The sequence below is a fragment of the Pinus tabuliformis genome, chromosome 1_2 (genome assembly GCF_031772625.1).
Source record: "Pinus tabuliformis cultivar Carrire ecotype Pingquan chromosome 1_2, CPIR1, whole genome shotgun sequence".
In the NCBI taxonomy this organism is placed as follows: Eukaryota; Viridiplantae; Streptophyta; class Pinopsida; order Pinales; family Pinaceae; genus Pinus; species Pinus tabuliformis.
In genome coordinates, this window is record NC_142298.1 from 66179217 (window position 1) to 66194126 (window position 14910).

Sequence of the window (14910 nt, forward strand, 5' to 3'; positions counted from 1 at the left end):
GATATCATTGAAATTGCCTACCCATCTTGGATCCAGGAGGATGGATCCTACCTTGAAATTACTAATTACACAACCATTTGGCATAGGTGGTTCAACGCTTTCATCAGTTCCATACCTTGTAAAGAATTCGGTTTTAGGGTTTGTAACAGGTGATGGACATGCTTTGGAGGTTGTTGTTGTTGTTGTTGTTGTTGTTGTTGTTGTTGTTGCTACTGTGAGGGTTGAGGTTACTACTTTGATGATCTGGATGGGAGTTGGGGCTCCCTGGTGCAATATCTATCACTAGTTCGGCCTGCGACTTACAAGGAATCGGGGTGGTCGAACATTCCTGTTAACTTTTCCGGTGACGATGGACCAAATCTGGCTGATTTCAAAATTTTGGTGGACGCACCTAATGATCTAGGTTCCTCCATTCGAGAAAAGGTCTTTTCCATTTATTCATTTTCGCAGATCCACTATCAACATCCTATACACTGGAAGACTTGACTTTGGAGCCAGATTGGCCCTCAGATTAGGCATAGATCTTCATTTATTCTAAGCAACATTAATTTTCCATTTCAGGCTATGAATCGGTGGTGGAGATATGGGGATTTGGGCATGCAGGTGGAATTTGGTGTGAGGTTTATATGCTGATGGGATGGTAGTGACATAAAATATTTGTTTATTATTACGGCCTGAGACAATTACTCTGTCAATAGACCTACTATATTTATTTTTCACAATTACCGGGGGATCGAGCTACATTCCTACCCTAGATTGGTGTGTGGATTGGGCATGAATTACTACCTACTCCCTATCACCTTGCTCACCATGGCCCACATGGATCCCTTTGCATCGTACATATCAGCTCATGAAGCATATATCAAAGCCACATTCGAGGCTGAATGGACACACTCCGATGGACGGGTGGATGGACTTGGCGGTGGACCATCTAGGAGTGGAACAAAGCATGCGATCGGCCTGGATGGGGTTCTTCCATGTGGCTCACATGCAACAACTCGATCACCTGGTGCACAATGTGGTATTCCCAGAGGCACTAAACATAGGTGGGGTAGACGTGGGGTTGATATCACCACCTCAGCGCCACTGCTATATTTTGGTCACGATGTTCTGATTGACCATTTAAAAAGTTTATAGAAGTGGGCTCTTAAAGGTAAGTGGTATTTTACTGAACTAAAGGAGGATAAGATGCGTAGATGGGTGGAAACTATGTGGAAATCTCTTCTGGGATATATGCCCACAGTGGTTAGACTAATGAATGCATGGTATAGCTTTCATTTCCTGTGTCAGGAAGATTTGGAAAAGATCAGGGATTTACCATGGATAATGTGCTCGAGCTTTCTTGGCTTTACGCCCATGGTATATTGGTTTTAACCCACTAAAGAAAAATCCAAGGAACAAACTAGTCTGGGTGAAGCTTCCTATCCCGCCGATCAAATTTTGGATGAGGAAGCCTTTATTGAGATTGGTAACACTATTGGAAAGTTTTTCTATGTTGATCCTCGGTGCCTCGGGGTGAGGGATAAGAGAATTGTCTGGATATTGATTGAGAAAGAGTATATGGGAGGTTTCCCTGACCACATTGAACTGAACTGGCAACATACACATTTACTATAGAGGTTAGATTTTTGGGGCATTCCATTTAGATGCCTTATTTATCATCATACTGGCCAGCTTATGGCCCAATGTTCGTGCAGATTGGGGGGACGTAGAAGCTCACATGGGAAGGCGCTTCATGGGTTGAATGGTTTTGTGGTGGGACATGGAGACATGGTTGATTACGATAAGGAATATGGTTGGGGTGTGGGAGTGAAGATTAATACTACAGGTATTCCTCCTTGTCATTTCACTTACCTTTCTTCTGATAACATTCATGATAATAAGATTACAAATTCCCCTGTTGGGGTTCCATATTCCCCATGGACGTCCAATGAAACTGTTACGCCAAATGTCGGCGATATGATGCTCCTGTCCTCTGATATGGGAAACCTGCCATCGAGCAGTGACCCTCTCCATTCTGGATCGACCTTGTTCCCCCCACTAGTGAAATTAGATGCACATACTCTTGTTCACGTTGCCCATCATCCATCCCCCCCTCTCTACTACTCCCCTATGCATCTCCTGTTACAGGGGCCCCCTCACAATCGCCGAATTCACTTGTTTCCTCTTCCAGAAATTCTGTTGACAACGATATTGACAACTTTCTCCACAAAAAGACTTTGGATCTCTGGACCCTTACTATTCATAAACCTTGTCCATATTCACCGCCCCACATCAGTCCTTCCTCGGCATGTAATATCCCAGTCCAATGGACACAAAGTCGGGATAACAGGCACTTCCGAGGTAGACCTATAACTATACCTTCCTCCCCTTCATACACTCCTTCTCTTATCGGCATTTTGATTGCGTCTTCTTCAAATCTTAGGGCGCTTAGAGAAAACGCGCCAAATCTGGGGGTGACATGAATCTTGTTGTATCTCTAAATATTCATGGATTGGGGGCCACTCACAAATTTCTTGTCCTCAAAGAGCTCTTCCTATCGATTAATCCTTATATTATACTACTTCAAGAATCTATGCATCCTGCTCAGTAGGTGGTTGCATATTTTAGGAAAATGTTTCCCGAATGGCACATTGCTACTACAGAGTTAACTAGCCTATCTGAGGGATTGGATGCACTATGGAACTTGAGATGGGAAAAATTTAAGGCTTACTCTTGTTTTGCTGGTATTTTATTAGCAAGAAAGATCAGAGGGATCTCGGGACATATCCATATTCTCGACATTTATGCCCCATATCGGGACAAATCCATTTTCTCGAATAAATTGGTGGATACTGAGATCTTTGGCCTGGACTCTCTCATGATGGCAAGGAACCTTAACTCCACTATTGGACTAGATGAAATATGGGGGTGAACAAGTAGGCTGGATCTTATGGCTGATCGTCTAAAATACATCATCAGTGACTATAATCTTGTGGACATCCGCCCTCCTAAATTGGCTCCTACCTAGGATAATGGCAGGCTAGGAGAACAACAGATTGCAAAAAGGCTTGATAGATTTCTATTTCATGAGAATTTAATTGACAGGTTGGGTTTGATTCACTCGTGGATCATAAATTCCTTTATATTTGACCATTGACCCATTTATGTAAAATGAAATAGGGAAGACTACAAAACGGGCATGCCTTTCAAATTCAATAGGGTGTGGCTTGAGGACCTAGAGTTTAACTCACTTGTAAGGGATTTTGGGTCACAACATTCGACTAAGGAGGCAACTCCCATGGGGTCAATCATTGAGAAGCTTCATGTTTTAAACCCGGTGGTGAAAGGATGGGAGAGGAAGAAGAAAAAATTAATGCACTAATACCTCTAGGACATTTCATATGAATTGGACATACTGGGATTACAAGTGAAAATGGGGAACCCATCTCGGGACCTATTGTCTTCCATCAAAAAGACGAAAGATAAAAAACAAAAATTTCTTCACATCCAAGAGGTCACATGGCGCTTAAAATGTACGACACTATGGATTCTGGAGGGGGGTAGGAATACAAAATATTTTCACCGTTATGAAAGCCACAGAAGGAATATCAATACCATATGGGATATTAAGGACTCATGCGATAACCTGATTCAGACTCTCTCGAAAATTCAACAGGAGGCGGTCTCATTCTTTGAAATGGCATACAGGCGCAGGGAGGTGGATTGCATAGATGATCAGATCTAGTGGGTGGCGTTATACCCTTCTATGTTTGATGAGGAATCGAATGAAGCATTATATAAGTGTGTCATAAAGGAGGAAATACACAAGGTACTCAAATCTTTTAAAAGGGACAAATACCCGAGCCCTGATGCATGGACTCTAGAGATTTCTTTACATTTCTATGATGTCATGGATGGAGATTTGCTGGAGATGATTGAGGATTCTCAACTGAATCAATAGATTCATCCCCACATCAATTCCACTTATATCCCTCTCATCCCAAAGTGGCGGCTCACTGGGTCTTTTCTTGACTATAAACCCATATCATTGTGTAATCTGATATATAAGTTAATTTCTAAAATCATTTCTCTACGAATTAAGCATATTTTATCAAAGCATATATCTCTCGAGAAATTTGGTTTTCTATAGGATAGGTAGATACATGATGCGGTTGCTACTGCACAATAGTGCCTTCACTCCGTTCATCCCAAAAAACTAAAAGCGATAGTCATGAATGTTGACTTTCAGAAGGCTTATGATTGTCTCGACTAGGGTTATCTATAGATGGTTTTGCAAAAAATTGGGCTCCATCCCAGCAACACAGAATGGATTATGGTTTGTGTCTCCAATGTAAGATTTGCTATTATTAAAAATGGTTTTCCCACACAGTTTTTTGGGGTGGGCCGGAGTTTAAGACAAGGATTTTCACTATCTCCACTGTTATTTATCCTGGCCATGGATGACCTCTGTCTGCGCATTAAATAGTCTATTGGGATGGGAAAATTTCAGGCCCTCAACCTGGGTAGGGGCATCAAGATCTCACACAGCATTTTCATTGATGATGTTCTCATCATGGGCATGATCACAAGGTTTGCATGGCTCATGCTTCACCATATATTTTACAAGTTTGGGAATGCTACGGGCCTTCTAATGAATCAACATAAATCTATATTTATTTATGGGCAGGGTGACGTGGAGGACATTGAATACATTAAATCCATATTCGGAGTGGAAACTAAGAGAATCGAGGAGGGAATGAAATATCTGGGTTTTCATATCAAACCCAACAACTACAGGGTTAATGATTGGATGTGGTTGGTGGATCGTTTCTACAGCAAGATCATGGGGTGGGAGCATAGATGTCTATCTCTTGGTGGCCGCATCACACTCACACAGTCTATCATCACCTAGTTGGCGGTTTACTAGGCTCATTTATATTGTCTGTTTGCCACCATCATCAAGAAACTAAATAGGCTTATGGCTAACTTCATATGGTATGGATCGGGGGTCAGGAAAATATACCACTTAACTAGACTGGATACTATCACTATTCCTAAGTGCATGGGAGGATGGGGCATTCTAGATTTGCAGAGGTTCGGATGGGCTCTGCTGATCAAAACACTATGGCGTGGCATCTTCAGTAATGGCATCTGGGTAGACATTATTATATCAAAATATCTATGGGGTAGCAAATTTTGATTGTGGATGTGCAGGGATCTAGTTGGTATTCCGATGGGATGTGCCATTTGGCTCAGCTTGAACAAAATCAAACGCTGGTTCCTGCAGGGGACTTGCTGGTCTTTTGGACTGGGCAATCAGATTCGCATTGGCTCGGATCACATACTAGGGGTGAGGCAAGATTATCACATTTCAGATAGGCTCATTCATTGTATAAACAACTTTGGAAGGAAGCGGGGGAGATGGTCCTAAGGAGAACATAAGCTTTGGAATGGGAACAAATCAGAAGAGACATGTGATTGTCCCATATTTGTATGGGAGTGGATGGAGACCAGATGGGATGGAATGGGGAGATGAACTATGGGGATATATCAGTGTCTGACACCTACAAAGCCATATGTAACAACTATAACAATACAAATGAGGTAATTTGGTTCATCAAGTTCTGGAAAATTAAGATACCCATCAAAATCATACTTTTTGTCTCGCTTGTTTGGAAAAACAAAAATTTAACTTGGGACAATTTACAGAAGAGGAATTGGAAGGGTCCTAGTATATGTGTTTTGTGCACGAAGGAGGCATAAAGTAATCTACATTTATTTCTAAAAATCATGGTTGCATATCAGATCTAGATGGAGCTCTCAGGCATGCTAAAATTCCCCTTAGCTTAGTTCGACTCAATCACTTCTTGTTTGTCTTGGTGGAGTCACAACTGTCCCAATGGTGAGTTATTCCCCTCGCTACCATTTGGGAAATCTAGTGATGTAGGAATCATATTATATTTGAAGGAACGAAGATGGACTTGGCACTGGTCGTTAACTGGATTCTGGGATGGACAACTCCAATACTGTCTACTCCACTCCGGCCTAATCGATCCCCACTTCCGGATGCTGGTCCCGGGATTAACTATCTAACTAGTTTTTTGATAGGGTTGCACAAGGAGGAAGATGTGAATGTGGTTTTTGGACTGTTCTCTCTTTGGAACAACAATACTGGGTACATTGGGGGCCGGCAGTGGAACAAATATGAAAGCGGAGGCCATGGCTCTGTGGGGTCTTCTTTGGTTTGCTTCTTTCCTGAGCATTCCCTCCATTCACATATATGGGGATTCACAATCTATCATCAACCGCATTCGAGGAAACACGTGCATTCGACATCCACATCTACAAAGCTGACTTAGGAAAATTATGTTCTTATGGAGGTCATTTGCACATTTCCATACAACACATTGGTAGGGAGTACAACCGTAACCCGGACAAGATATCCAAACTAGGCCTACATGCTCAGCAGGATGGGATGCATATTGAGATTCTGGTGGGAGGCACTACACTGGACACACGCTTTCTCCCTTTTCTCTAATATGATTAATTAAACTCATGAAAGTATTATTGTTTTGAGGTTTTCAAATCAGTTTTGGTTGTGCTTATTTTGTGAACTAATCTTTTTTTGCTCATAATATGGTTTAAGTATGAAAGTTTTCTTATCTTAGATCTACTTCTTATTACCTTATATAACTTAGATATATTTGAGATATAATATAGTTTGGTTTACCTGACAAATCTGATAGATGCAATAGGCATCACAGCTAATGGAATATGTACTGATCTTTGTTTTATAATACAAATCTCACCATTTTCTTTTTACTAAAGAAAATATAATTTCATGCTCTATCTATATTAAATATGTAAATAATAATATAACGGCAATGACAAACTAGGCTCCCGACGCAATGAAAAACTTTAAGTTTAAAATGGCATTAAGTGTTGTTTCTCGATGTCAACCAGTGTAAACTTAACCGCTTACAATAAAATAATGATTAGCCTTTGATCACTTCATTAAGTTGCTTGCAAGTGTGATTGGTAGCACCATTCGGGAAGAAGCAAAGGTATCATTTAAAGTCTGCACGACGGTATTTTTTAAAATATAACTTAATTTTAAATAGACAAAATTCTTACCCGACGGAAAATCTTTCGAAAAGCCTGGAAACGTGCTATTTCGTTCCATATTAACGTCGCAAATACTGAACATAGGTTGCTACAGTTCAAATTCAGTCAAATTTATTTGAAATTTTAGTGTGTAAGACATGGCATTAATATTTATATCTACAGTACAGTCAAATTTATTTAAAATTTTAGTGCGTAAGATAAAGCAATACTTGATTACCCCATCAAAAATGAGTCCGTGCAAGAAATTTCATTAATTTCGTGCAATCACATTTCATTAGAATCTTCTGTTTCTTTTGCCAAGATACGTCTCACAATAACGAATCTTCTGATTCTACTTCCATGATCGGTCCCACAACCACAAGACTTCCTACTGAAACTAAGGAAATCGATGGCAACAGAAAGCATCCTGAGTGTCTGTACGTTGTTTTGATTACATACACAATATATAAAACCGAGGCTTAATTAAACTAATATAATTTAAGGTTTATATTATTAATCTTGAGTTTAGAATTAAGGTTTTTAATATTAATTTTAAGTTTGACATATTAATATTAAAGTTTATAATATTAATTTTAAGTTTGATATATTAATATTAAGGTTTATAATATTAATTTTATGGTTTATAATTGGTTGGGTTTTTACTATTAATTTTAGGGTTTAATATTAATTATATCTGAGTTTCAAATGTTTTTCACTCTAAAAGAATTTAGCATATCAAGAGATTTGATCTCCTTGGTAGATCCAAAGTTAAGATGGATCTACGCTCCTTTAATTTCCCCTTTTAACACACTATATTCCACATGAATGCCATGTGTCAATATTATGGGTTCTCAATACCACGATTCGTTTCTATTTTTATTTTTATTTTATAGTGTTAGTTTTATTTTTATTTTATTTTGACCCGATTAAAATGTTTACTTTACTTTCTATTAATATTTTTACTTAACTTAGTTTTATATATTTTGACTTAGTAAAAATATCAAACATTACATTACAATATCTCTGCCATACTAGGCTCCAAAGTGTCTCTTCATTGGGTTTATTAATCCCTTGGGATTATAATATTAACCCTTTGGATTTATATTATTAATCTGGTGTGTTTATAATAGTAATAATCTTTTGGATTTATAATATCATCAATCCCTTGGGTTTATCATATTACTGATAATATTATCATATTATTATAATATAATAATAACTATTGATAATGATAATGATTATGATTAACATCCACTAACACCAATCTGGTCTATCAAACCTTCAAAAGAACAATCTAAGTGTAATACTTTAAAATTTTATTTCTTTGCTCAAAAGAAGGGGAAAAAGTGCAACAAGATTACTATAGTTGGGCTAACTTAATAAGTCAAGAAGATTGGAAGTGTGACACATGTTAGAGAAATGAGAGTGGAAAGAAGCCCACCAAGATTACTATAGTTGGACTCACTTAATAAGTCAAGAAGATTGGAAGCGTGACATATGTTAGATAAATGAGAGTGGATGTGTGTAAGGGTTGAACAATCTAAAAGAGAGTGATTTTCATTGTCCACTCTCTTAGTATCACAAAGCTAACAAAGTCGATCATCCGAGGGAGTCTTGGAGTAGAACATCATTGGGTTTCACTTTGAAGCTCATTAAAATTAGTTATAATCATAGCGATGTTCATCTTTTTCTTCAAGTTGGTCAAAACAAAAGATAATTCTAGTTCTCAAGGGTGGGGTTCATCACCTCCTTATAATATCTTAGCTTCCTTTTACCCTCCAACTCTATATCATCTCATAACTTATCCTTAAATTTGGAGGTGATTGTATCTTTGAAATTATCCTTGTTTCTGAGGATGATCTCCTCATTTATCCCCTAATGGTTGAGCCAAGACTAGGCATACTTATGCCACCCATGCTTAAGGTGAAGGTGGGGGTTTTGATTAAAGTTTGAAGCAATTTTAGAAAGCCTCTTGGACTCCATATTGTAAAGTTTATTCTTATACATTAGATATTTAAACATAGCCCTGCTTTCAATAGGGGAGAGGCCAACTTTGATCAAGAAGATACCATACTGGGTATTTTGCTTAATATTTTTTAAATAATAATTATATTTATAATATATTTTTTTGTAAGCTTGGCAACATTACATCTTCATCATGTCCAATATATCATCCAAATAAAAGCGGAATTGAATAGGTGATTTCACATCAAAGAATGCCTTGACAGAACATTCCAAAATCCCATAGACAATTATTTTTTAATATTATTATTATAATTATATACTTATTAATATAAATATTAATAATAATATTAAATCTATAACTATAATTTTATATCAACCATATTTATTAATATAATTGTACATATGATTTATATGAATATCAACCACATTTATTAATACAATTATAAATATTAATTAAAACATTTTAATTTATCAAATTACATAAAAAAAAATATTATTATAATTAAAAAAATAATAATCTATTTAATTACTAATAAATTAAAAATAAAAAGAAATCTAAGCGTATACAATAAACTCTTATTAAAAAAAATTCTTGCACATATTTTTATATATATATATATATATATATAACCAATTATTCAATGCACTATCTATCTATATTAAATATGCAAATAATATTATAACGGGGATGACAAACTAGGCTCCCAACGCCATGAAAAACTATACGTTTAAAATGGCATCAACTGTCATTTCGCAATGATAAACTGTGTAAACTACATGTCGCCTATAATAAAATAATGATTAGCCTTTCATCACTTCATTGAGTTGCTTGCAAGTGTGACTGGTAACTCCATGCGGGAGTACCAAAGTTATCTGCAAGACTCTAATTTTTAAAATATAACTTAATTTTAAAATAACACAATTCTTACAGCACGAAACAGCTTTAGAAAAGCCTGGAAACGCGCTAAGTGATGATATTTCGTTCCATATTAACGTCTAACGTGCGAAGTAAATACCGAACACACGGTTGCTTCAGTTCAAATAAAGTCAAATTTAATAGAAATTTTACTATGCAAGGCACGGTACTAATATATATATATATTTACAATACTAAATGACCGCTAAATTATCGCATTAAAAATGATTTGGTGCAAGAAATCATTTCTATATTATTGGGTAAGTGATTAATATCGTGCAATTACATTTCGTTGGTTGGAAGCTTCGGACTCTACTTCCAAGATACGTCCAACAACCACAACACTTCCTATTGAACCTTGAAAAATTTACGACCATATAGAAAAGCAGAATTACATACAAAATATATAAAACCGACCTAGAAAGTTTAGGCTTAATTTAGCTAATAGGTAAAATGGCAGAACAAACCGTAGTTTTCGCAGTGCTTTGAAATACTTTTCATAAATCTAATTTAAATTGCTTAATCTGCAGAATGGTTTTTGACCAAAAATTTATCAATTACACAATGCTAATGCACGCAGTTTAAATTACATAATAGTGCAACCGCTTGTATTGTCGTCGCTGAATAGTGAAGTGTATGTTTCATGGGCGTTGTTATTACCAGGGGGATAACTGGGGAAACTGTGATCCACGTTCCGCACATAGCCAGAAGGAGCTTTCTTGTCATACACCTGAGCAGTGTATGGATAATAAACCAGATGGTGCGGTTTGTAAGGCCACACTTCTGCTCTTTTGCCCGTTCGCCTCACTCTCTTCAGCACCTTGTTGGCATCCACGTACCCAGTCACCGTAACCTTATACTGCTGCCTCTCCACTTCTACCGTTCTAACCCCTGCACATTCATTAATTCATATCATAAGTAAACCCTTGACCTAATTCTGAAACAGCACATACATATATTATAACCTCTATAGTAAAATTGGGAAGAACAGTTGTCGCCTTGCATGGAAGTTAGTGCGTTCCTCACTTTTCTCTCGCAGCCTTCACAGTCCATTCGAACCCTCAACTCCACGGTCTGTACATGATGAGATACAAAGGCCATAGCGAATTAGTTATGGTAATTATCACAACTCTCTATATATGAAAAAAATGAAACGCCATTTACCTGAAATTGCTTAAGTTTCTTGCGCTTGGGTGTAGTGGCAGCATCAATCCAGCTTGATAGAAGGGCCGTCAAACCCATTTTCACTAACTTGGCAAGATTAAAATAACTAAAATCACAGGGCTTGTAATATGCCTATACTAACCAACATGCAGATACAAATGAATTCTATACCATGCACTTTGATGGAATGGAGAGAAAGAACACCATGACACAATTTATAGGAAATTTTGAAGGAATTTTCAAGTGGGTACCTGCCAGGCGTTGCTAGTAGCATCCACAACTATATAATAAATGCCAATAAATTATTGAGGCAGAGAAGGAAATTGCCGGAATTTAGTGGTGAAAGAGTGACTTTATTTATGGGGAACAAAATAATAAGGAGACAGATGGGTAGAAGTGTGATCAAAAAGTGAGACTTGTCGTTGGGGGAACATACATGCCTACTTGACCTAGATTTTAAAATTCTGGTGGTGAAACAATGTTAAAACATGGGCCGTAGCAAAAACCATATAAATTAAAAGCTGGAGACCAACAGTGGTAAAGCCTGGGTTGTTGCAAAAGTCATTTATATTAAAAGATAGCGATTCGGAGTGCAGCCTGCGCGAAGCCTCTGTCTAATGTGCACCTATCTTTCTTTCCGTAACGTCACTGGCGTATCGCTATTATTCATACATTATTCGTCTCTATTTTTAGAGAGCCGCGGCGTAGACCCGCCAGGTGCGGTGGAGGAGCTGACATGTCAAAGAGGGAAATAAGTAATCATGGCACATTCGCAGGTTTAAGTTTGGAAAAAGTCGTAGTGCGCTGAATTATTGAACGAGGAAGTGCGCCAATTCCCACCATTCTTTATGAGCTATCAAGGTCAGATAGATTCTTATAAGTTTTGAGATTATTAGGGTGATCATAATTATTTTTAAGCTTTGGCCTAGTTTAATCGTATAGCAGTATGAGTGTCAGTATCGAAGAAATGTTATCCTAGTAATTGTTCTAAAACTACAAAGAGAGGCTAATAAGATTGTTATCCTAGTAATTATTCTAAAACTACAAAGAGAGGCTAATAAGATTATTAAATTGGAATTGTTGAATTTTTCTAGAAGAGTTAATTGGTTTGTGGAAAACCTTGTTTTTTTGGACTGGATCATTGTGCAATTACTTTTCTTTAGATGTTTTGTTTATATCTATATTACAAGGAACACATTGAATGTCTTATTTCATTTTAAAGTAAGTTAATTACCCAAAATCAAGAGGTTAAGTTAATTACCTAAAATCAAGAAACCTCTATAGATGGCCAAGCATATACGACGCTTGCTAGTGACCAAGGCAATAACCACCATGACTATCCCCTACCAATATATTTCATTGAAAACCATAATTGTATATTGCATTTAGAAAGTCAAAACATAATATTAGAAAACATGTTGATATATTGCTATTAAAAAGTTAATTCCATTAGAAACCATGATATTATTATTATATTTTAAAAGAATAATATACATATATAGAATGATACTACATTGAAAACCATAATTGTATATTGCGATTAGAAAGTTTGGAAAACACAGTTCAACATGTTTTCTAATATTATCAACATGAAACGAGATTCAAGTACTAAAAATCATATTAAAGCAATTGTACAATGTGTTCTTCGGTATGCTTGAACTGCATTTCAAATTGAATCTGGGCTTGTAAACTGACGTGGCTAAATGCCATGAATGTCATTGGACCTACCCCATGACCTGGTGTTCACATTAAATACCACAGATGTCCAATTAAGCAAGTTTTCAAAACAAACAACATCATCACCATTGGGATTGTGTGCACTTTGTATTGCCATTTCAACTCATTGAAGTTCATCAAATATTTCTTCAGTCGATCTAGAAATTAGTTGCCATTCCCTTTGCCTAATTTCCCTGATTAGCTTCCAAATGACAATCACTTTGTCTTTTGTTCTTGCCATTAACACTTGGTCCTTGCAGACCACCAATCCTAGTGGATGATCGCAGTGTGGTTTTGTAACTTTCAGGATAGCCCAACTCTGATTGTTTAGCAAGAAAACTATTAGGCTTTGATGGGCTTCCAATAGCCAATACATGGCATCCCTACAATAGACTCCATGAGTATCAACTACTCTCATATTTTGAAGGTGATGCTGAGATATGAACTCTATCCATGAATTGGTTACATAATCATATATCATTGTTTTCACAAGACTAATGTCGTTCTCACGATCACAGTGCCTATTAGTATCATCCAGCATGGCAACCAAAACCTTAAAATGATCTGGGCTAGACCTTACAATGCATTTTAGTTTGGATGTACATTTTCCATCCATGAAACGAAGCATTTTGTAAGCACCCATTATAGGATTCTTAATGCATAATAAACTTGACATGCATGAGCAAAATTTTTGTTCACTGTATTGTAAAATAAAATAGAATCAGATAACAGCAAATTAGATTAGATGATGCAATAAATTCAAAAATAGCAAGTCATCAATGAAAATGAGCATGCATATGAACACAAATCACATAAACTTACATTATTACTTTAAAAGTAAAAACATTATAAATTGGAAAAAAACATAAACTTAAATTAAGCTCATTTAGAAACATAAACTAAGCAAATTCAAAAAAAAACTGCAGACAAACTTACCCTGAACACACATTGCAGAGTTGATCACCCGTGCCACATCGAGGGTGTTTGCCTTTGCTCTCTAATTCGGTATCGCTCTCTAATTCGGTATTGTTCTCGAATTCAAGTGCCCTATTTCACAGAAAAGTGCGCACGAAGCCAACGTCAAACCACCTATGCCATGTCGAGCATTCAATCCATGGGAAAAACAGTCTGTCATGGCAGCTAACCAGTGTGGAACTTTCCGCTCCATTTTCTGTCGACTTGAATTTTCTGGTATTGTAACATCAATTTTCTCTCAACTTGAATTTTCTGATATTATAGCATCGATAGTAGCAGGAGCCGAGTTTGTAGCCCAACTCCCATGATATCCGACCACTACATCTGTTCCTGTAACGCGCTACACGGCTCCTCCACCCCAACTTCACCGGAACCATGATTTCTCCGCGTTCCACAACCTGCTCTTCGATATACCGACCAAGGAACATGCTTTCGTCAAGAGACCCTTTCAGTGCCCTGCACGTCCTCCAGATCTAGGGATATTGTTGCGATGGCACTCTTAGAAATATGCTCTCCAATAGATCAGGCACAATGTTGATTAAAATACAAGGATCTGAAGATGATGGAGTAGTAATTGCAGAGGTTGCAGTACTGGAAGTTGATTCGTCAGAGTGCTCCATGGTTAATATCCCTGCAACAATTTCCACAGGATGGCCTTCTTGATTATGATGAGTCCCTTCCCTGCTCTGTGCAAATTGATCTCCCAATAAATCAATCGCACCGTTGCTTTTACAAGCCCAAGAAGCGGAATCGCAACAGGCCAGTGCTTGCCAAAAGCCAGGGAAGAATAACAGTAACAACTACTGGCACACCTGTTACAACTGGCAGAACAAAGAAACGATTAACTGTGAGGCCAAGACTAACATAAAAGAATGGGAAAAAGCAGTAAAAATATCTTGCCATGCCAAGAAGGAAACTCAACCGGTATTTGGAAAAAACAGTCACAGTTCAAATCAACGTTTGAAAGTGTCTCACCTAATTGAACGAAGCAAGGTAAAAGTGTTGACGATTGTTGATGCATAGGAAGGCCTATCGGCCTAAATATGTTGTTCTGTGAATATCTTGTCAATGTTAAATTATATAAAACA

At 37.3% G+C, this 14910-nt stretch overlaps 1 protein-coding gene across 1 annotated transcript; it reads right to left on the reverse strand.

Annotated features, from left to right (window-relative positions):
• Positions 1 to 10343: 10343 nt before the first annotated feature.
• LOC149204442 (heavy metal-associated isoprenylated plant protein 20-like) lies at positions 10344 to 11433 on the reverse strand. Its single transcript, XM_089393289.1, has 3 exons — positions 11132 to 11433; positions 10966 to 11041; positions 10344 to 10858 (listed from the first exon to the last, which is right to left on the reverse strand). Exons 1-3 carry the CDS (start codon positions 11207 to 11209, stop codon positions 10554 to 10556), a joined length of 459 nt encoding a protein of 152 aa, XP_089249415.1. The 5' UTR covers positions 11210 to 11433; the 3' UTR covers positions 10344 to 10553.
• Positions 11434 to 14910: the final 3477 nt, after the last annotated feature.

Bases quoted from the DNA above. Each gene is read 5' to 3' on its own strand.
- LOC149204442 (XM_089393289.1), bottom strand. From the start codon at position 11,209: ATGGGTTTGACGGCCCTTCTATCAAGCTGGATTGATGCTGCCACTACA. The intron at 11,042-11,131 runs GTAAATGGCGTT...CATCATGTACAG, and splicing joins AGAAACTTAAGCAATTTCAG to ACCGTGGAGTTGAGGGTTCG. The intron at 10,859-10,965 runs GCGACAACTGTT...ATGAATGTGCAG, and splicing joins CGCACTAACTTCCATGCAAG to GGGTTAGAACGGTAGAAGTG.